Source organism: Bombus vosnesenskii, unplaced genomic scaffold (genome assembly GCF_011952255.1).
Source record: "Bombus vosnesenskii isolate JDL3184/JDL3185 unplaced genomic scaffold, Bvos_JDL3184-5_v1.1 scf7180000013315, whole genome shotgun sequence".
Taxonomy (NCBI): domain Eukaryota; kingdom Metazoa; phylum Arthropoda; class Insecta; order Hymenoptera; family Apidae; genus Bombus; species Bombus vosnesenskii.
The window spans coordinates 732,337-756,451 of NW_022882961.1; the positions used below are offsets into that span (position 1 = coordinate 732,337).

General features: G+C 41.3%; 1 protein-coding gene across 3 annotated transcripts in view; it reads right to left on the reverse strand.

Annotated features, from left to right (window-relative positions):
• Positions 1 to 1,386: 1,386 nt before the first annotated feature.
• LOC117235322 (LIM domain-binding protein 2) overlaps positions 1,387 to 24,115 on the reverse strand; it is a 75,266-nt gene continuing 52,537 nt past the window's right edge. The window contains exons 3-10 of one of the 3 annotated variants that reach the window (XM_033497219.1): positions 12,190 to 12,292; positions 11,267 to 11,439; positions 10,396 to 10,599; positions 8,173 to 8,305; positions 7,013 to 7,137; positions 6,537 to 6,779; positions 6,355 to 6,444; positions 1,387 to 6,273 (exon numbers count right to left, since the gene is read on the reverse strand). In XM_033497219.1, the coding sequence (XP_033353110.1) occupies positions 5,836 to 6,273; positions 6,355 to 6,444; positions 6,537 to 6,779; positions 7,013 to 7,137; positions 8,173 to 8,305; positions 10,396 to 10,599; positions 11,267 to 11,439; positions 12,190 to 12,292 (1,509 nt within the window). In that variant the 3' untranslated portion in view covers positions 1,387 to 5,835. Of the gene's footprint in view, positions 6,445 to 6,536; positions 6,780 to 7,012; positions 7,138 to 8,172; positions 8,306 to 10,395; positions 10,600 to 11,266; positions 11,440 to 12,189; positions 12,293 to 24,115 lie in introns of all 3 variants that reach the window. The other 2 variants (XM_033497218.1, XM_033497216.1) reach the window with 2 other exon arrangements.

The following is a 24,115-nucleotide window of genomic DNA, read 5'->3' on the forward strand; positions in this document are numbered from 1 at the left end:
GAAAACACTGTTTCTGGTAAAACACAGCAAATGTAACGAACTACAAAATTTTATGTGAATTTATAAAACATTGATCGTTTAGTGTTGAAACAATCGATGACTAAAGTATAAAAGCTGTACGAGCAAACTGAAAGTTTAAGACGTAAAGAAGAATTTTTAAAATATTTAAATACAACGAAATTGATAGTATCGTCTATTTTTTCGTGAGTCTGTAAAAATTTTTACGAAAAATTGCGAATTTCTCCATAATTGAGCAGATCTGCAAAGTGGAAATAGGATTTAGAGAAGCAGACACTAATCAGCTAAGAGCGTGTTCAATCTCGTCGATTACCTCTCCGTTTCCCAGCTCGAATTTCAGAAGATTCGCGAAAGGAAGAAGGATTTTACCGTCTGCAGTTCGGCTGCTCAGTCCAAAGGCCGCAAATAACGCTTTCGAGTAATTTTTGTTCCTATCCCTGAGCCAAAATCTACTTGGGACCTTTCTGACTCAGGACCGATGTCTTGCTTTTATTATCTTCCGTGTAGGTGTTGCAGTTGCCGTGGACGGAAAGGAACGATCCTTTTTTCTGTCGAGAAATCGTCTTCTCTTTCGGGTAATTAACAACACGAATGATAATAGTCGACATCGTGAGTCCTGGTTCACACGAACTCTTTACAGGCTAAGGAATCTTCCGCGAATCTGAAGACATCACGAAGTGTTGCGTTTCAATGACAGGATGTGATTTCAACTCGAGAAACGAGAGAATAGATTGAAACATCTATTTGGATGTTTCATTCATAGGAGCTCTGTCGATAAGTGTCTTCGTAAGATGAATTATAACGAAACAACGTAATTAAAACTACGAAAGAATACATAGTAGACATTTTCTCTTTTTTTTTTTTTTTTTTTTTTTTTTGGTAATAGAAACGAAACAAAGAAAATTAGTTCTGAAAAATTTTGCATTGAGAAAGGCAGAAGAATCGATCAACGAGAAACATTCTATTTTTTATGAAATAGTGCGAGATCCGCATTCAAAGAATTTTACTTTCGTCGGATCGTTAAAAGCTAATAATCGATGGTAATCGTCTCATCGTGTCCTGTCCCATCTTTTTACGCAACGTTTGAAACTAATTTGCATGATTTCGATACTCGGTCAAACGAACTAGGTTGCCAAGAGATGGCGAAGATCTTGGTTGGATCCCTGACTCGCGACGAATATTATTTTACAAAAGGAAAGGAAGGTACAACGGACTAAAAGCGCAATCGTCTCGATCCTCGCCACGTCCTGGCTTTACGTTTGTACATTGTAAACGAAGCATCGCCAAGATTCGCAGAACGCGAGCAACAAATTGGCGAGAAGCTAAAGTACGACAACGGACGATTCAATGAAACAGTACACACGTACGTAAAATCCGAATTCGTTTACTAGCAGAAAAATTTACAAAGTTAAAGAATGTACAGGGTTCGCGTGTAATGGTCGCGGTATGAAAGCGAGAGAAACTCGACAGAAGAAAATGGTTTTCGTTGGAAAGTTGGTCGATGCTCTTCTCGTTGGCAAAGCATTCGGTCCTTTACGATCCTCGCCAGTGCGAGAACGCTTCCTCGCTTGGACCTTTTGATTTTTCTTGTTCTCTCTCCCTTTCTTTTGTTTTTTTCTGTTTTCTTTATTCATACAATCCGACAGAGTGTGACGACGAGGCTAAATATCTGATCGGACTGCGTTCACAACCTCGGGCTATTACTCTCCGGCTCAGTGTGTGCTTTGCAAACAATTAAAATTTGTTTCTTTATTATTTTTCATCTGCCTATTACGTTATATCCCTCGGTTCTTGTCTGTGTTTTCCATCATTTCGTTTTCTGTTTCTGCCGCTTTTTTTATTTTTATTTTAAATTCAATTCACGTTATTAGGGTATAATAATTAATTAATTAATTAATTAATTAATTATAATAGTGTCATTATAATTCGTAATAATATACAACATTTTTCAATAGATCATTTATCCTAAAACCCACCGCATGCTCGTGTCGAAATAATCGGTTGCATTTAATCCTGCTCTCTCTCTCTCTCTCTTTCTCTCTCTTTCTCTCTCTCTCTCTCTCTCTTCAAATCTATTCTTTCACACTTAACGCGCGCAGGTCTCATTCTTCCTATCGGTCTTCCAAGCAGTCACATTCACTCTTTGATTCGCACACATCAATTTTCCCTCCTAATAATTTCACTTGCCTGTATTAGAGAAGGCATTAGATCAGGCATACTGAACTCTCTGATTAAGAAACGCACACCGTTTTCGTTCTCCTCCGATCGTTTTCTATCTTTCCGTCTTTTTCTGTTTCTTCGCACACTTTCACGCCGTGGGACAGTACTGGCTTCACGCGTAACTTACCTATCTAATTCAATGATTCGTAGTCGTAAGTGTGTGATCTCTGAACGTGTGTGTACGTGTGTATGGTATGCGCGTGCCTAGCTGTTTCGTTTCTCGCTCGGTCCACTCTCGCTTCTCTTCTCAACCGGCTATTTTCTTCTCTACCTCAAAGCCTTGCTTCATTCGAACGTTCTCTAGCGTATCGCACAGCCGAGTGACCAAAAGAGCAAAATATCTATATTCGCGATACAACCGCGACGCGAACGGCTCGTGTTCTGGCAGAGGTGAAAGTTTCGCGAGATATGGCCGCCGCGCCGTTTTCTCCTCCATTCCAAACAAACGGAACAGAATAGGAGAACGACCGTATGGGCGCAACGTGTTCTGTGTCGTTCTCCGGTGTATAGTGTGATCATGTATATCGTGCATGACGCGTGTTTACGATGACTTTGTACATATTTCGGAAAAGTTTCGCTAACGTCCGCCATCGGACCGCCGTTGCGGCAACCGGCGACGCGTGTATCTCAAGTGGAACCACCCGAAAGCGCAGAGTTCATGGACGTGATGAAACGCCGACGTTCGTGCCCTTTCCCCAATCCCTATTGCCTTCGTCGATCTTTCGCTTTTTTTTTTCGAAGCATCCGCTGACAAGTAAACCGTCGATATGGATCATAGACGAAGCTCAACGTACCACAATTAAGTTTCACATGAATCAATCATCGTAAAACTCATCGTGACACGGCCGCGTTACATTCTTCAACCATCTCGCTGGCTAACAAAGCCGTACAGTATAGTGAAATACCGATAAACGCATCAACAATGGCTCGAATTCGTTTACATTTGCTTTACACGGCAAATTTAATTCGAAAAATTTGATTCTCCGTTCACAATTTGCATCGCCATATTTATGAATTCCTTGTTTCGACACCGAATTCATAAGTCGGATAATAGATTCGCATCATCTGTCCATCGATCAAGCCTCGTTCGACGCTCGAATAATCTTCAAATCCAAAACTGATGAACCAGGAAAGATCTATGGAGAAGATCGAAGCGAATGATTTCAAGAGAAAACGTGCCACGTTTCTCATGATGAACGAAGAGAGAACAAAAAAAGAAAACAAAAAAAAAAAAAGAATAAAAAGAAAACGATTGTTGCGAACGATAATAGACGCAAAGTGTTTGATGTGTTATCAGATCGAGATATAAAATCGAATCGTAATCGCAAGCAAAGCTCGTACCAACGTCATGTCTTCGTGGTGACACCGGTTGAGTAGAAAGAAAGAAACTTAATAAATAGCTACGAATCTCGAAAAACTAGATTAACGTTTCTTTCTTACAAGTAAACGTATCGTACGCTAAGCGACGACTATAATTCATCACGCGAACAACTTCGAATCTTTCTTTAGGTACACTAATTCTCATCTGTAAATTTCCATGGTTGAACGCAACGACAAATAGTTTGGGATAGAATAAGAAAACTGTGTGTGAATGTCCGTGGTATGTTTACTAAAAGCAGAGGGGGGAAGAAGGGGGGCGAAAAGGAGGGGGAAAAAAGAACAGAACGTGGACGTTTTAATTCGGAAACGCGTTCGACCACGATTACTATTCGAAAAAGTTGAATATATGGTGACGAGGATTCGAGTAGAAACGCCTGTGAAATCGTCGATATAATGCCCTGTTATGATTGGCTCGAGCTTAACAGCGAAAGAAGAGAACACAACGAATCACGACGAGTAATACAAAAATAGGAACAAACGTATAAGCATATAATGAGGAACATATATCATGTACAAACGTAACGCGCAAGGAACTTTATGCTAGAATGATTCATAGTGTACGCAATCGTACCGTGTATATAGAGGTTTCGCTCCTTCTATTTCTTCGTCTTTTTATTTTTTTTTTTTTTTATTTTTGTCTCTTTTACTTTGCCGCCCATTTTCAAAGATGTATATACGCGTATCTCGTTGTCGTGAAAGAGAAAACGGAAGAAAAATCATTGTATCGTGATTAAGTAACGATTGTCACGCGGCTAGCGCAACAAAATAAGCACATGCACACCGTGGAAATGTTACTGACGACTCATAAAAAATATTATATCCCGTAAAGGTCACACAATGATTGGACGTGGGTACGCGCTGTGCTGTGTGTATCGTACGATAAACCGATAAATTATCATAAATGACGTCAAACAGCGAGAAAGTACGTTCGAATAGCAACGAGAACCGATTTTCGGTGCAGCCCTCAGACGTTCTAAAATTACTCTAATCCCTGTTACTTCCTCAATAGACGGGCGTCTACGTCGATCTCGATCGCTCGAACGTCCGCAGTGGAAATCGCACACCAGCCATTTTCCATTCGTGTTTATCATTTGACGAGCGCGAAAACGCTTTCCGTTTCCTTCCTTTCTTCCTCGTCCTCGGTGTCAGAGCAAGCAACAATAAAAGGATAAAACGTTCGAAAGATTGCAACACAGGGACAATCAGGGCCTGTGCGTTGGCGTTCGATCGGGCTCCGCGCTTAAGAATCTTTCGAATCTAAGTGGTAATCCGGTTTCTTACACACCCACATCCTCTCATCCTCCAATTCGATATATCACACCACGCTCTCTCCTATCTCGCATACGCTTGCACAATACGTACTTACGATATATCTCTTACAATATTTTATATTCATTTATTTTATTAATTATATCAATACTGTTGACGGATAGAGATTCATTCACAGCTCGCACCACAGCAAACGATCGTCTCTGCCGTGCGCGGCGTATCGTTCTCGTTCAACTTAATCGTTTCCTTTTATTCCCCATATCGTATCTTCTTCTTCTGCCACTTCCTTTATAACGATTTCACTGAAAGTCAATCATCCTCCTATTTTTATTTTTTTCATTAATATATTTTGTTTCTTTTGACATAATGTCTTATCACACGCTACACGGCCCGTATTTAATCTCGAGAGATTAACTTTTCTCGCAACGGTGTCTCGGACCGTTCAGACAGCAAAACGCGAGGTGGAACACGCTCGACTACCGAAGATCGTTTATTTCCTCAGCAGCTTCACGAATTCGGAGACACCGTACATCTCCCCTTCTCCATTCGAGGCTCAACCAATGGAAACATACTTACGTATATGTATACTTCTCCATGTACATGTGTGTGTGTGTATGAGCGCGAGCGCGCGTGTGTACGCACGCTTGCGTATGTGTATCTATGTATCTGTAGACGTGGAAACCTCGAACGGAATTGTGCGTCCATTCTCAGCCTCGAATATAACAGCGCGATTCTCGACGATCACGGTCACAGCACAAGGAAAGATCGTCGTTGAGAAGCTTGTAACGGTTCGAAGCAAACGCGAGCGCACCACTTCTCTCTATCGGTAACGGAGTTCTTCGTGTCTCATGATCGCTTCAGACCGCTTCCAAAGCCACGAATTATCATCTTATCCTCTATCGACGACAACGATGGCGACGCTGGTGACAACAACGACGATGATCGCGATCACTTGGGAACACGCTGATTGAAAAAGTATTCGATTTGTTGCAAACAGAAGATCTGTTGCATCAGCTGTTGCAGCGAGTCTTGGCCCTGTAGTTGAGCTTGCTGCGGCTGCTGTAACGACTGCGTCAAACCTCCACCAGTAGGCTGAGCAGCCGGCGGCAGCATCGTGCCCGAACCCGACTGCTCGGCCAACAATTGTCGCTGAAGCTGTTGCGCCTGGTAATGAGCCACCGCGACCAGCTCTGGGGATTCCATCCCCATGGAGGCTGCAGCAGCGGCCACCGCGGCGTGGCTTAGTTGCACCTGCTGCTCCGTATGATGCCCGGACAGCCCAGCCTGATGACAGGCCAGCGGATGTACGCCAACGTGCGACAGCCTGCTGGCCGAACAGCCAGACGAGGCCAAGTAGGCGCCGGGGAGGTTAGGGTTCTCGCCCCGCTAGGGAGCCATGTTCTTGGGCCTGCGCCCCCGTCGCCCCCTGGTGGGGGGGCGCGGGGACTCCTGGCCTCACTGGCTCACCGCGGGGCTTTTCTTGTCTTGTTGCTGTTGATTGGCGTCCTGCGTTCCCTGTACACCTGCTGCTCCTCCGCCTTGTCCGCCTTGAACTCCCTGTAACCCCCGTTGCACGTCACGCTTCGACATTGGAATCTTCGTTCTTGTTCGAGCGCCTCGCAAACGTGTTTGGAAAGGGTGACATTTACCTGACTACCGGGTCCTCCTTGTGGCGGTCCAGGACCGCGATCCGGAGGCCAAGAATTACCCGGGGTCGGTTCCGAATGGAATTGATGAGGATGCGGAGGTGGTCCACCCGGCGTGTCGTGACTATGAGGGTCCAAACTGTTCGTAGCGTCGTACTGCGTGTTCTCCAACCTCGTGATTACTCGTTCGTCCTCCTCGCCAAAGTCCCCTCCCATCAGCGACGGTTCACCCACAACCATCACGTCCTGGATCGACAGGGGAGTACAGAGAAAAACGTTAAACGACAGAGTCACTCGTTAGAAGAGGAGGCAGACAGCCTTACCGATTACGTATCGTAAACGGCGATTTTGTTCTATAGCGTTTTGTTAGAACAAATAGTCCTGAATCGTTTGAAAAGCGGAGACACAGCCTTCGATAAAGGACGCTTCGGCTGCAGCCCGTTTTACGATAAAGCTAACGACTCTCGTAGTACGCTCACCTGTGACGCCAGAGAAAAATTAGGTCCCGGCGATCTCTTTTTGCTGGGCGCAGGCGGCGCGTTATTTCCTGGCCCCGGCGTGCTACCCTTTCGCTTTCTCCGTTTACTGGCCGGCCTCTGCGATTCTGAAAGAACAGATTCTCGATAAACTCGTGCCTCGACCGGTCGAAGAGGACGCTAGCCATGTAGCAGCGCGCTAAGAAACTTCAGACCGCTACCCAGCTTTGGACCTTTCTCCAAATCAAAGGTCTCTGACACACAGAAGCATGCATGCATCGGTGGACAGACAGATAGAAAGATCGATAGATCGCGTTCTCTAAACGCTTTTGTCAATCAAAAAAAAGCTACTTAAGAAGTGTCGGCACTCACGAAGAATATATCTTTACAGAGAAACACGCATTCGCATCGAGGTAAGTCCGATGTGCTCTTACGATTTTAACGCGCTCGGTTCCATGATTTCCTCGACCTTGAACACGGGGGCGCCGGATAATTGAGAGGGAACGTGGTGAGTTACGAGTGAAACAGGAAACGCGGTGCAGCGCATACGCATGATAAAAACAAACGATAAGACTACAAGGAGAAGTACCTCACGCAACGTCGATAGAGGAAAAATCAGCTACCGCTGCTATCTACAAGCAACGATCGCAAGCAATCGGATCGTCGATCTTTTCTTTTCACGGAAGCGCCACCATTTTTCGTATTCGAAATGACTTCTTTTCAAAACGTTCCATTTTAATAAGTTCTAACGTCAAGGTCGAGATGTTTAACGACCTGGCGAACAATTTCTTTCGAACGTTATTACTTTAACTTTATAATCGTACGCAACGACGATAAAGTATACGCGTTCACCGTGAAATCGACGCCGTGAAACGCTTTGTACGCGACATTTGCGAATTTAGCCTTCGTCCAAGTGGTCCGACAATGCGATTTCCCAATGGATTTCAGCTCCAAGAGATAAAGGATGATATAATAGGATCGGTCCAAGGGAATAGAAGTTCTGGTCGTAGAAAGCGATTGAAACCGAGGCTCTTAACGCGGTAACAAGTCGATGACGAATATTCTTCGTCATTGAGCGAACGAAAAACGAATCCTGCGGTAGACTGGTCGGCCGTTTGGCTCCACTGGCTGGTGCTTCTCATGTAAAGCAACTGTTCGTCTACCTCTCTTACCCGGCGGGGCAAACGTCCTCTGCCATTTCTGGAACAAGGTCGTCTTCAAGCAGTCCCGCGGTGACAACGCGTACGCCTTGTGCCTCGACATCAGTTCTTGCATCGGCTCCAAGATCACACATAACTGGAAAAAAGAATTCGACAAATTTTTATTCTTTGGTCCTAGTGGAACGTTCCAAGCTTATAATAGTTTCGCGATCTTGATTATAAAACGTCATTTTATTTAAACTATAGTTATCGAAACTTTGTAGTTAACCATCGATTATCACGATCTCAGTTACTAGACGCAGATATTTATATATATAAATTCATTTAAAAAAAGAAACCTAATAGAACCGAGAATACTAATTAGAGAAAAATTGACGAGTTCTTGTAATACGAACTGTTCGTCTCTCGACAAGTTCCAATAAACGAAGTTCTATTGTATTCGACAGTTGTTGTAGGGGTAAAGCCGTGAAACCTTCGGTAACTCTGACCAAGTCTAACTCTCCGGTTCTCTAAATAAATGTCCTGAAAGAGTGGCGGGCGAAACGCGTGCGCGTATTAATATCATTATCCCCAAAAACAGTGACCGCCGATGATTTTCTTTCAGGCGCAAAAATAGTCGGTCGATATAGATACACAAAATAAATGTGACTGTTATTTAATCCGATGCGAGTTCGACAGGGAACTTATGCGCGCTATTAATATGAAAATTATCGTATACGGCGTGTACCGGTTGAAAATAAACTTCCTAAAATATATTCGCACGCGGTGCGCGGAACGTAACGCCGCCACGCATCGTCCGAACATCGTTCCAAAGCAAATTAAATTTGGTTTATGTTTGCCGTAATAAAACTGAAATCCATTTTACATTATTATCGTAAGCACGTAATTTCCCGGCAGCCTTTATATTATAATGATGACAATTAAAGTAATCGATAGCGGGCGGATTGCATAGAGGCAGAGCGGAGCGAGCTTCGCCGGAAGGCCAACCCGAAATTTTGCAAAACTTTAATTTCATTTTAATTAATATTCGCATTAGTACGGTCGTCGCCATCGGTCAGGTTTTCGATCGATTCGCTCGCCCGACGTTCCGCCTCTCGTTTTTTACGCGTATTCCTAGTTTGGTTATAATGTATAATATGCTGCAATACTATAACAGATTAATCAAAAATTTGTTTAATAATAGAAACACAGCGGATTGTTGATAGAAAATAGTTGTCGAGAGACGAGGAAGAATTTGAGGTGAAGATATTTTCTCGTCAGCTTTCGATTAACGACGCAACAATCGTTTCAGCGTGCAAAGAGCAACGATACGCGCAAGTGAAAGCGCTTCCGAGCGTGCAAAAGAAGGTGGTTCGTAACCCGGATACCCGCCGTACTTTCGCGAGCCGATCTCTTCGCGATTCTTGGCCCATTTAGCCCTTAATGTTCTGCTTTCGAATAATATATTACTTATTTCATTCGAGTTTAGCCCTTTAGTAAAACGTTGATTACTCTGACTGATCACGACACGCGCTGTTATAATCGAATAGATTTATTTTCATATGAGAAACGTATATATTTAGAACGTTCCCGCGGTCAGCGCTCAAATTTTTCGTCAAACAACAGTTGAACATAACAATAATCAATCTTTTCGTTTTAATCGATATTCTGATAATAAAAATTCTACTGGTTTCACCTGTATTCAAATATATCGATACGAATTAAATATGCTTAAGATCCGGCCGGAATTCATAGATACTACTTCTTTCTTTGAGGCGTCGTAGAATGGTGTCAGCGCTCGGAGATACCGTATTTAGTTACACAAAGCGAAAGTTTCATCATGTGCGCGTGGCTTTTACTGTCTTTAAGTTAATTTACATTGTCTTGTTTTTACCTTTACAATTAATTTTCACGAGCTAACAATCTCTTTATACATTACGGTAACAAAATAGTATGCATCGTTTGAACGTTACACTTTCCAAAACCATCTTTACTTACCGCTGCTAGGTGATTTGTAAAAAATATTTTAATTCGAGCTATACATTATTCGATAATAATGCAGGACTTAAAGAGTCGAACAAGAGCCAAACACACGATCTATATTTCATATAAATCACGCAGCAAATAGATGGAATTGTACTATAAGTCAATGGAACAGAAGGAGCAAGACGGTGTTTCGAAACATCGTTAAACGTAAAACGAAACACCTTCGCCACTTTTCATAGCAGACAGTTAACATATACGTACCCTAAGGTAATTCAGGGTGGAATTGGTGATGCCCTGCCTGGTGATGTTCTTGCTAAGCTGTTCAAGCATCGTCGGATCCTGTTGCATACCGACCACAGTCCTAGGCACGAGTTCCTTGTGCGTTCTCACCGACATGTGCCACGACTTTATCCTCATAAGGTCGTCAAACGTGAATTCCAATATTAATCTACCCTCCGTACATACCTGCAGAACAAACACGCGTTCAAACTGCTGTATAAACACGACCATTGGCCTCGCGACCAATCGCAGGTGAGAAATTTCATTTTACACTCGCGCGAGGGAGAATGTCCTATTATCACGAATGCGAAATGTATAATACGAAATACCATTGTGGATAGAAATAGGCGAGGGTAAAGAACAAATTTGAAAATGTAACAATGCTAAGGAATAAAGGAAGCGAATAAGATGATCGAAGAAGCGTGCACGTGAAACGAACCGTTCGCTGTTACACGAACCATGATTCCTTTCGTTTACATTGTTAAACCGTGAATCGATAGTGCAACAATGATAAGTAGACTGCGGATATTTATGCCGTCGTAGGAAATGTTATGCTGCAACTATACATAGAATATACGTAATATGCAAAAACGTATGAAGTAAGAGTGTGATAAGTACATTTTCGTCGAAGCTAGGTTCAAAGATGAAGTTTTTTTTTTTACAACTAGCTGTCTACCTTGTACCTGTATAAGAATAAAAAATTCCACACTGATTTTGTAATTATGAGACGCGGTGTATTTGTTGCGTGTAATAACAGCATATAGATTCTTTAATTAGTTTTGGAAAAAATGAACTTGCGTAAAATCCGCGGCCTAACGATGGTACATTCGATTGGCATGAATAGAATTCTTACCTTCGTGAACATTGGTTTTCCGTGATGTGTTACCATAACGCAGTTATCACAGTCGAGGGTTATGCTGGTATTGTGAAATGACTCCTTCGGGTGTTTCAAATTGTAGTAAAGTTCCGTTACTCCGCCTTCGAATATCGAACGGAAGTACCTAGGTATTAACGTCCTACCTATCGCTGTAAGCATAAATGAACAGATCATCAGTACCTAATCCAACGACATCGAGCAGGGTGCAGATATTTTCGTCGGGCAACGAAGAAAATCCGCTCGATGTAATTCCTCGGTGATGTTCCTGTTTGCCTTGCCGGTACATTCGAAGGAAAAACATCGAATACAGAAAAGAATGAAAGAGAGGAAGAGAGAAAGAGAGAAGGATAGACTGGGGTCGGAAGGATTGAAAAATTCTGGATCAGAGACGGAGACTACGGAGAGAGTTCTCCGTTGCATCTTATTGCTACGGTAATGCTTGTCGCGGAACTGTCGTTTACGCTCGATGACGATGCGATGTGACGTGTAATCACGTTGTTACCGTGTATTCAGCAACGAACGCAAGGGAGGAAGACATTAAAATCCACCGGTTGCAAAATTGCTCTGCGGTGGCACGTAATTATTTAGAACGTGTGCGACGCGTATAACGCGGTGCGTGCCGGTTGCTACACGTACGGAGCATCGTCGAGGACAATGGACCGTGAAGAAGAACGAGTCGTTCCGAAAGAAAAACGACCAACCAGAGGCAGTATCTTCTCGTTGGCCGTCGCTAAGCTTCGTAAATGCGTTTTCCACGTTTCTAAATAACGTCGTAGGAACGCGTATTCCGCGACACAAGCAAGGAAATAGTTAGTACATCGATAGGAATCGCGAATGGTCCCAATGGAAAATCGAGTGGAACGCTCTTGAAAGAAGAATTGCATGGTGTCGCAACTTACTGTATCTCTTGGGACCGTCCTCCAAGCAAAACGTGAGGGTTAAGGTTGCGTCGTCCTCGAAGAATTCAGTCGCGAACGCGTCCCACCAGAGATTGTCGCTCTCCTGTAACAAAAGATAGAAAACCATGTAATATCATGCCACTTCCGGGCAAATCGCGCGCAATCACCGACTCTCGATACAGAGTCGAGGCTCGAGAACCGGGAGTATCGTGTTCGATAACATCATTGTTGCCATCGGCAAACAGAAAACAGAATCGCGAGCAGAGTGTAACGCGAGCACCGGTATTCTCGACTTACGGACGCATCGGTGCCGCTGCTACTCGTAACTTCCGCCGCAAGCGTTCCACGCTCGTTTTCGAATTTTTCGTCATGGTAAAGCTCGCGTAACGAAAGGTTTGCAACCAGCGTGTTTGCGGATCCTGCCTTATTTCCAGTCAGCCCCGGCAAATTACGCCTAATCTGTAATCGCACGGTACGATGACTGACAACGATTTCCGTGGCGAACGGAGACCGCGTTCGGGGAAAAAGCTCGCGAGCAACATACTTAACTTCCCGTGCTCGGTGCTCTACAACTATGTCGTTTCAACATATTCGTGTTACTCTACATATATATTGGCGTTTCGTCGCAGCATGAATATTTATAGGCGCCGATACGGAACGTTTGAAATTTTTACGCCGTAACCGTAGCTCGTCACCTCGTGAAAAACCGATCGACTATGGAACGCACACGCCGTCGACCGCCTCTCTTTTCCTCTCGCTATTCTGAATTATTACAGCCACGCTAATATACACGCGTAAATACATCCAAACATGAATACTCGTCCAAGCAAAATCATATTTACAGCCACATGTGTCTACAAAATCTCTTTGCGACAAGTGTAAGACTACAAAGTTGTCTATCGATGCTGTATTATGCATGCATATATTAATTTTTTATCGAATACAAGTTGGCAATAAATATCTTACAACGTCTACGTACATTTTCATATTGATTTCAAAGTACCAGTATAACCGTCGCAATTGCGTCTCATCGCAACGGTAACACTTCAAAAAGTTTTATATAACGCAAATAACGTATTCATAAAAATTTTCTACGCTAGATATTCGAATACGTTGATGAATCTATGTAGATTCTTATAAAGTATGTATTTCTATCTTCCGATGTCTTCGTTGCAACAGCCTGAAAAGTCTCTTCGTCGATTGTATAACTTAATAGAAAAAATATTGGTCACAACTCGAGAACACGATGTTCATGGTCGTGCTTATTCTCGTTCACGCGAGTTACTCCGAATATAAAGAAGAGGTCAACGATCACTCCTCGGAGGGTTGCCCGCGTTTTCTCCGAAACAACACGGTCTGGATTTCGCGAGAGAAAAAAAAAGGTATATCGAGACGAACGATCGAGTTTTCAGAGTTTGCGACGACGCCGGACTTTGCGAAGACGGCAAGAAAAGGCGGCTGGAGCGAAGTCACGCGCGGAAAAATAATAATAAGAGCGAAGGCAGGGAGGGAGAAGATGCGGTGTGGGTGAAGCTGGATGCATAATTGAATGAAAGCGCAGCGAACAAGCGCGTCCAGAGCCAAGGGGTAGTTCCTGCGAGTGAGAGGGGACGAAATGCTATAATTTCAAGCCAGACAGTCATGCGTTATTCAGCGACGAGTATAGGCGGCCTCTGTCTTCGCCTCGTCCTTTCCTCCCCCACCTTCTGTTCCTCTCTGTTTCCCTCCTTTTCATTCTAATCCTCGAGCTTGCGCATCTTTCAACCATATGCGTCCTTTTAAGGAACTGGGAAATTACCCCAATTTTCTAACGTTGCAGGAGACCTTGGAATCTTTGATTGCGAAATTGAGATATGGGCTCGATCGTTTCGTGATTGATAGTTTCTTATTATAGTACGAGTTACGGTCGGTTTTAGTACTCGACTTTATGTCTTGAATTATTTCATTCTTATCGTAGATTCTTCAAAATTGTTCCTATAACGCGTGCGCTACATAGAGCGGACGACAAAAGCAAGTGTGAAGGATGAGCAGTACAAAAAACACTACAATTTTGAAAGCAAAAAGATTATAATCGACAAGAAGAATTAAATCCTGAATGAATATAGTATGTATGAATGACTGTTACCGACATGGTAAGTAATGTTTAATACGACAAAGACTATCAACGTAGCTAGTATACACAAGTATGAATTTTAAAGTCTCTTCTGTCAGTGTATACACATTATTTGTTTAACATTAATATGAATCGATATGAATGAAGATAAAAATGTATATAATAACGAGACACAGAAACAGATTGATCTCGCATTTGGCGTGAGGAACTAGCGGACAATCAGTTTTCAGGGAGGTCCACGTGTAGCCCGCGAAGATTTATTTCGGACGTAAGCCGCGCCGTGCCAAATCAAGCAAACTGTTGCCACTCTCGCGCAAATTGATATTTCTGGCAAGCGTGAAGCTCCATAGCCGGCTAAAATCGGGGAGGAATGTCGAGTCGATCAAAATAGACGAGAGATCGACGCCGGTCGAAACGACGCCGAGTGGAAGGAACCTGCTTCAGAACGGAAGACGAATGCCAAACGTTAAGTAATATCTCGAGCACTTTTCCTGAGAAATTCGGTGTATCCCAGCTACGATCTTACATCCGGGGCAAAAGCTGCTGGCGTTACGAATAAGTGCCGGTAATTTTCTGGAAACGCCGTAATAACTCGCTTGCTACAGTTATCATTATTCCTAGTATGATTGCAGCTACATTAATGCTACTCATATGCGATACGATTATTTAGAACAGCCAGAGCTCTGTCATTACTATCGTTAGAAATTCGTACTATGATTAATTTATTACCAACGGTGATTTAATTTTGGAAAAAAGAAGAAAAATGTCTGGAACAGTTGCGCGAATGATAAAGAGTAGAAATAAGTTTGTTACACTTTCGACCAAAGAATATCCAGTAATAGTGGAAAGTATAAAACTTGCATCAAAGAAATCGTGCAAGCTTTTAACTATATATTTTACAGAAAAAGCTAACGCGTAACTATTTGCCCCCTTCCCTCAAAAAATAGTTTGCTCGCCTTTGGCAACTTTTTGAAAATTTTAATCAAAAGTGCCGTACCTCCAGAATTCTCTCTACGCGGAAGTTAGATCGATACGTAACGCGAACTCGTGCCCGCGCAAATCACTAAAAACAACAAGCCGCAAAGAACAACGTAAGTAAAACACTCGTCCGCAAGTTTCGAATTCTCGAATCTTATTGGTGAACCGAACAACCGAGAAATTCGTGAAAACTTGACCGATCCACAACTGGAAACTTCGACTAGAAAGGCTCACGGAGTTTGATGGAAGGTTAAAGCTGAATTACTTTTGCAGAAATAATGCAACGATATTTAACGTTAGATTCTATGCCGAATCGATAGTTGACAATGTACAATTTCCTCGCTAAATCACCTTTCTCCGGCGGTAGAATCGATCGTCGCGCGGTTTAAGAATCGACCATGTTTTTAGTATAATTCTACATTTCGCACGCCTGTAGCGTGTAAATCTTCTTCTAATTGATATACGCACACCAAAATCAACGTTCCCGCGAGCATCTTCCACTGCGTTAAAAAAGAATTCCCAAAAGACGAGTACAGAAGAAAAAAGGAACAATTTCACTATTAATTTTTGGTAGAAAAATCGTGAGGAAGTACGAGACCTCCGTAATCTCGCGGTCAAATTTACCTCCATTTGTTCAATCCTTTGCAATGCAATTTTCGTTTAATTAAAATTTAAATATACGGCGTTCTCGTTTTAACGTATTTAAGCGTCAAATCACAAAGTACATGGAAAAATAGTACACTTGTCTGGAAATAGACTAATCTTTATTTTATAATCTTCCTCTCCGTCTCTTGACACTATAATACGAATGTCTAATTATAAGTATTGTCCATAGCCAGTGAATATATATAGTGGGCATATCCCTCTAAATTTAGAATATCGCCAATAAAAAAAAAGATGGAAAAAAAGAAGAAAAATAATGGCTGTAGATGCATCTTTTATTATAATGTTACAAACAAATATTAAACGCAATTTGAAATGCTCTACGTTACGAAATATGAAAGATCGATCGTGTATGCACTTTACATATTTATATTATAAATAATGGCGACTAGTTAAAATATTTAAATTTCCACATCAAAATATCGTCGTAATACATCCATACAGATTTGACATCGATGTAGTACCCAGTTTCTATATTTCGAATTTCTTAAGAATCTTTACGCGTAGTTGCTTCCAATATCGTACTACACAGTCCCTTTCATATCCTGTAATGACAAATTCCACGCCTAATACATGTATTTCGCGCTGGCTTCAATATTTGCTTATAATTTTCTAATAAAGCGTTTTAAAGGGTATATTTTTCCTTATTTTCATTCGTGCAATTTGTCTGGAAAGATTGAAAATATCCTGTGCAGTCAACGAGCCATGTAATTTATTGTATTTTCACGGCAAGTAATTTGCCATTTGCCTATGTATTTTACTCGAAATTTAAAGAAAGAAAATGAAATATGTACTGAGAATTTCGAAATGCTTTGTTATTTTCAAAAAAAAAAAATCGTTTGAGGGTTAAAAATAATCGTGAGACTCGCGATGGGGCTGGAAACCGTATCTAGGTATTATGACAAGTTGTTTGGATCGATTTTCGAAACACGGGAACTGGGGATGGTACGTGTGTGGACGGAGCAAAAAATCGCAGCGATAGCCGGAGAAAAGCGCGACAACGGGCAAGAAATTCAATCTCGATCCTCTGTCGGTGAGGAAAAAAGGAGGAAAATGCGTCGCGGCGCCGGAGACACACAAATCATCGCTGATTTCCACGATGTGCCTGGACAAAGCAGCGTAATACGCGCTCTTTTGGCCGGCGTATTAGCCGGAGTTAAATTCAATTTGTCCAGGCCGAAGTAATCCTGGCGCAGAGAGAAAGAGAGAGGAACAAGAGGAAAAAACGTGAAAATCCGGGACGTCGTTGCATCGTAATAACCGAGTCGACAGGGAAACGAACCGGAAAAGCCGGACAACCCGAAAATCCAAATAAAATAGAAATTAAGTTAGGTTTTGTGAATTCAGACTCGAACTCTCGTTCGTTACGTTTTTACATTTCTCCTACTTTCGACAAAATTTTCACTGGATCACGAAAGTATTTGAGCGTTTACTGTAAAAAAACTATTATGTTCGTATCGCATGTACTATAGGAGACCTTTATCTTTGTCACTTCTCTGGACATTAAAAAAATATTGATCCTCGTTACGTTATACCTTTTCTTTGTTAAGGAACTTCGTAGATTTATCAGCTATCCCTAAAAAGTTTTTCTATCTTTGGATCTAACAAGTATCTTCTCCAATCATAGTAAGTATATTAGAATGTTCCCCCATAGCCATCAACTAGCATCGAAATTAGAAAACCGATAAAGATAGACTTATGTCTTTTTCCTGTGTTCTACGTATCTATGTATACTGATCAACTTTATGATAATAACGTATTATCAATAACAAAGAGAACCATTTTTAGAAAACTCGAAATTTTATACGGAAATCAGAGTCGCAACGAAACTAAAAGGTATCCGATATTTATACGGAACCTTTTCACAAATCAGCAAAGTTTCAAAAGACTTAGAGTCATCGCGACGAGGAAGAAAGTGGATACACTGTAGGAGAACTAAGAGAAAAGAAATAAAAGAGAAACAGTAGAAAGACCCTAACGAAAGGTGAATCGTCGTTCCGAATCTCCCCAATTGCACTTCGAAAATTTCAGTTCGAAAATGAGAAAGAATCCGCCATAATTCTAACGTTAGCAGGTACCTACGATCTATTTTAAAATTGTCATCGTGGATGAATAAATACTTCTGCTGTCATCGATTTACCGATATGTCTTACACGACGCCGTGTCTTGTCCGTTCTTTTAATTTTCCACCTTCCTATCCCATCTCTCTGCAACAACTCCGACAATTTTCAAATATATTCACCATGTATAATATAAGAAATCAAATGTAGAAGAAGGGGGGAGAGGGAGGAAAAGAGAAAAGCTGGAAAAAATAGAAAACAGAAAATAAGAGGGAAAATAGCCGGCACCTTGTATTATCCGAATCGTTCCCGATCCTCGTCCTAGAAACGATTCACCACCAATAATTTCTCCCTCTCTTCTACACCCCTGCTCTCACTCTGTGCGTGTCTCTCTTTCTTTCTTTCTTTCTTTCTTTCTTTCTTTCTTTCTTTCTTTCTATCTCTCTCTCTCTCTTTTTCTCTCGTTCCTCTCTCCAGGCTGCATTTTTTCCCTTCCATTTTTCGCCTGGCAGGGCGTCGCTCTTTGTGCAGCCTGTACTGCGCCGGGGTTGCCGTTGGCTTTTCACCCGGACTGTACCACCCTACTGTTGTTAGGGGGGTGTGGGGAGACTAGGGGTGGTATATGATCGTGTATATACGCCGGCGGGAAAGTATTGTCGGCGCGCTCCACCTCTCCATTTTCTTACGAAAATCGTTTCAACCGTGAAAACATAGACGCATCGCGCGGATAACTATATCGAAAATTCGAGAAAATTCCTGGGATCACGCCCATCATTTTTGAAAAATTTCGTAGCACCGGTTAGGCCGGGGATAGATACGGAGAGATTTCTCTCTGGACAGTCGGCCTGGGACAAAACTCTTCCGGCCGATCGGAGTATATACGGCCCGGGGCGGCGGCGAGAGGGGCGAGCCTGGGAGGGAGAACCAGGGGATGGGGGGTACAATATGGGTTATCGAGGGGGCCCCACCCCCGGGGGAGAGCAGGGGCCCTCATTTTATTACCCAGGCTCCCATAGAGGTTCTCAACCTTCCCTCCCCGATCCTCGATGCTCTTCTCTTCTTTTCCTTTCCTTCGGCTGAACGTTCTTTGCTTCTCTCTCTCTCTCTCTTTTCTCTTCTCCGCTACTACTCTCTTCTCTTTTCTTGTCTTTTCGGCTTTCTTCCTCTCTCTCTCTCTCTCTCTCCCTCTCTCTACTACTACTGATCGATGCGAATATTTTCTACGAGATAATATTTTTCGGAATGAACGATGCGCGGGACAGCCAGCGGATGCGTTGATGAATAATTGCATGAATTTCTCCGCGTTATTTTCGCTCCGCGACTCGAACGAAAGCACCGGAATAGGTGTTTCGCAATTGAAAAGTTCGTCTCCGTAGATAATATTATTGGTCCATTTTTTAAGATTGTTTGAAATGGATTACTAACGAAAGGCACAGGGAGAAGAAACGACAAGTGTTCTTCTTAGAAGAAACTTATTATACGATATTCTATCAACTAATCCCAAATAAGAAATATGCCTTAAGTAAAAAAAAAATAATGCGTTACTGATACTTTCTTGAATGTATAAAAAATATTAAGAACATTAGCTATGTAGGTTAATGTCAATCGAGACAAATTAACGTAACCGCTACGTTATTCTTTCTACGTTTCTTACAAAACATCGCTGATTTACCGCGTATTTTCAAAAAACTTAAATTTATCGAGTTATTCCCTTCTACGACCATTTTATACTGAAATACTTGCTTTTCTCCAACAAGTAACGTCGAAGCACAAAACCAACGAAACGATCTTCGAATTCACGTAGAAACAGTTTTTGAAATAAGTGCGTATGAATCCTGTGTAATATTTCTTGAGAATAATGATCATAAGGCCTAGTGTCTAATTATCTAATGGAACACATCATCACCTTGAATTCTTCGTCGATAAAATACAAATCAATCATCTTGCATAAATGTCCTGGTCCTGTCCTTCGGTTAATTTACAAAACACCTTTTGAACAGTGTTGCAGAGTAATTTTCGACGCGAGTCGGGAAGAAAAATTTGCAAAGCGTTTACAGGCCCGTACCTATTCTTTCGTATCTTCTTATTTTTTCCTCCTTCCCACTGGTTTTTCTACGTTCCATCACTTTCTCTCCCTCCCGCGGCATAGTGGGAAAAGTTTTATGTAAACATCAGAGCCGCCCTTTACTTACGTGTACCTGACGATCTAGAGAGGAGGAAAAACAGCATCGTTCGAAGGATATGTTCAGGAAGAACAACTGGAATAATGTTTTTCTCCGTTTCCAATTTCCGAGTCCTTTTTGACCGTGCGATTCGTCTTCAAAATTAGAGGCTCGCGAAAGTATTCCAACACTTGTAGACACCTTCTATGAATATATTACGTATGTCTAAATTTCATTAGCACTGTTATGAGACACGATCTATCATCATTATGGTGATAAAGCTTGAAACAGATCTGATATATATATATATATATATATATATATATATATATATATCTATCTATATATATAGAAATTACAAGATATTTGAACGATCAACTATCCATTATATTAATTAACATCAATATGTAGAGGAATCATACCTAACATTTATCACGATTTATACCTGCTAATTTTGTGCTAAATATATGGTTGAAATAACTATCTTGTAACTTGCGCATTTATTTTCGGATCGATTTCAAATATGACGACTCCAACTACGACAGTCGTGTCTGGCTGCAGTATCAATGAAATTTTTAAATGTTTCACGTAACACATACATACGATATAGACATGAAAATTTTCCACGGTAGGTGTTCAAATACTTTCATGAACCAATGTGTTTCTTTCCTTCGATCAAAACAACGCTATCGTTGTATCAAACACTGTTAATTTATCTCTTTCTGTCGTATACGAGCTTTTCATTTCGCTCGTCGTTCATCCGCCTCGATGAACCGCGTAAACTCGGAATTCGATCGAACGTTACGCATGATTTTTTACCAAAAACATGAACAAGCATGCCAGTATTCGAGAACGTGAGCAGCAATTAGTCGATGAGAATAAATAACGAACGGTTCACGGATGGTTGGGCCTTCCATAAGCTTTCCATTTCCTGAAAATTTTATCGACGATGAATTAATATTCCGGTTATCCCTCCTGTTACTATTTTCTTCTCGATCTCGCGTGAAATTTGCGAAATTAGAATTCCCGCGCGATGTTCAACGGACATACGGCTTGTTTGGAAGGCTCTCGCGAATTCAACGAAACATCACGATGCGAAGTTTGAAGGGACGCACAGCAGGATCGCCGTGTTTCACGAAACGAGTCATCGAGCATGGAATTTCTCATCAGAGCTTTATTATCGGAGATTTACGTGATTTCGTCTGTTTCGATGCGACGCCGGAACGAGGACGGAGATAGAGAGCGCGGGCGCGGCAAAGGTAAAAAAAAATTGCAGGCCTGTGCAATATAGATTTTCACGATGAATACCGGCGTCCGTGATGTTTAGTCGCCATACGAATGCTACCGTGGCGGCCGAGCTTGTTTTCAAATTAGAAATTTCGAGACACGACTTGGACATTATTAAAAATTTCACCTCGCTTTTCCCGATATTACAACGCGTGCTTTTTTCCCGCCCCCTTGGAAAAATTATCAGGTCCGACAGGAAATATCGCGAAATATTGTGAAATCCCCGAGTTTTCACAATTTCCTTCGCAATAATGTTGCTCGTCGCGTATTGAATCGCTGCAGATGAAATGAATCCTTGACAAAACATTTGATATTTGTAATCAAATTATGATTCGACAGACTTGATACAGTTTGATCATTGTAAAATCAAAATTACGCTATTATACTTATTAAATTCTTGTTGTTTTATATAAAACAAACTAGTATGTAATTGACAAATGTATTTACTTTTTTTTAATTAAATATATACGTTAATTATATCGAAATATTGTTGGACGAACGAGATGAAAGTTGCTGCGGAATTGTTATTACGAAATAGACGAAATCATTTTTCTTGCTAGCTGGACGTGTCTTGAGGGGTCACGCTAGCCTGACGAAATACGATTATTTTGGCGAGGACAAAAAATGTGGGGAAGTGGAACGACTTCCGCGTATGAAACACGCGAAGGTGAATGTAGATGTCATCTGTCACGATGAAAAAGCGTTGTATCCTATGGCAGATAATGTGTTTCGTATTCGTCAAAGTGCACCGATGAAAATGGATGTCCTGATCTCGACGATATGTCACGAAATTACAAATCTGCAGCATTTCTACAATTATAATCGGAATTCGATCAGTCACGGTATCGTTCGAAAATTATTTCGCCCGCGAAATGCTCGCAAAAGTATACAAACACTTACAGGAAGTTTTTATTGAAACATTTTAAAATCTCGCTAGCATTGTAAAGAGAATTGACTATCACGGTTGAAAAAAATATAAAAATATAGAGATATTTTTAAAATAAAGTAATACATGCAAAATTGCAAGATGATACTTCCAAATAGAATTACAGTCGGGGTAATTGTACGACGATGAATAGCTTGCGCAACACAGCGTACATTATCTATTTGACAGGAGCGACAAATAAATTTTGTCCACAAGCAATTAAACAATCAATCGACACGCAACGACTTGCATATGGATTTTCAAAAAATACACCGGATACCGCGCGTAGAGGGGGAGAGATTCTATTTAATTACAGTTTCAATTTGCTATTCGTTCGCCGGACCTGACGTTTATCGAATTTAGTTTTATTTCCTTCGGCATGCGCTACAATGGAAAAAGTTCAAAAGTTCCTCGGCGCGCACACGCGATTTTCTATTAAAAATTTCCAAATAACGAACGCTTTTACCGGTGATTAAAACTTTTAAGCTCAACGCATTATCGATAAAAAAATACAGTAACAGAGAATGGTTTGTTGATACGAATGATAGCAGACCATTTGTTTTGGGTAATTAAAAATAGAATTCCGTTCGAAGAGCACAGGTACTCGAATTTAGCTTTGTGAAGAAAATAACGCCACGAGAAAGTATTGAAAGGAGAAAGCATGTACAACTTCCGGTCGCTTCGAACAAATCGTCGTTGGAAATCTTTTCTTGTCTGTCGATGAAGTCGCTTCGCAAGTTTCATTTTGTGTATATCATTGTCTATCGTAAAAATATTTCCATTTAGAGGGATCAAAAAGTCGATATTTCATTTGTTGAACGCTTTTAAAATATATTTTTAAATTTCTACGTCTGAGTCAGATGTGATAACAAAAATTACGCTGTGTTTTCTCAGACTATAACAAAATGCGTATGAAATATTTTACAATTCCTACAAGGAGTTTATAGTTATTAACTGATTAGATATTTTTTACCTCAAAGGTCGTTTACGTAAAAAATAGCGTTTCCAAATATGAATAATTGCTTAAGCAAACTAAAATAAATTTTGAAAAACCGGAAGACGCATGTTCTATTGTCAGGAAAATTAAGAAAAAGAAGGCAAATCTGGTATTTTTGACGTGGCTAACGAAGAGGGAAGACCTGGGCGAATTTTATTCCATGCAACGTGACGAAGCTCGGTCAGGAAAGAAATGCTCTGCAGTTTCAACACGGTGAAGCGGAATGCGTGCAATATTTCTCTATATGTTGAGATTAGAGCTTCCGCACAGTCATGGAAGGGGGAACAAAAAAAAAAAAAAAAATTGCGAATAATCGCAACCTAAACCTCTTGGCCGAGGTTGCGCTGGGATTTCGCAATTATTTCGCGATTCTCCAGTTCGACGATCGAATTTCACTGGAAATTCGGCTGATGCTAATTAGAAATTTGATCAAAACCGATGAAATTTACCTCACCGTTACAAAAATAAGGCTGATTCGTAGCAACGTGAAACGCCAATAGTTGAGTAATTGTAAATAAATAATATCGCGTACTACCAGATCGAGGCGGAATTCGGCGGATATCGCGAACTACTGCTTGTGTAAATGCAACGTTTCAATTGAAAAAGCCTTCGAATAAAATGAATTAACCAATTGAAATGGTAAGCCAGTTTTAAGATGCAAAAATGAAAGAAAGAAGGTTGTCTTAATACAAAAGAACGTGAATTTTATTCAAGATACGACGAAGAAAGTTCTAGGTGATA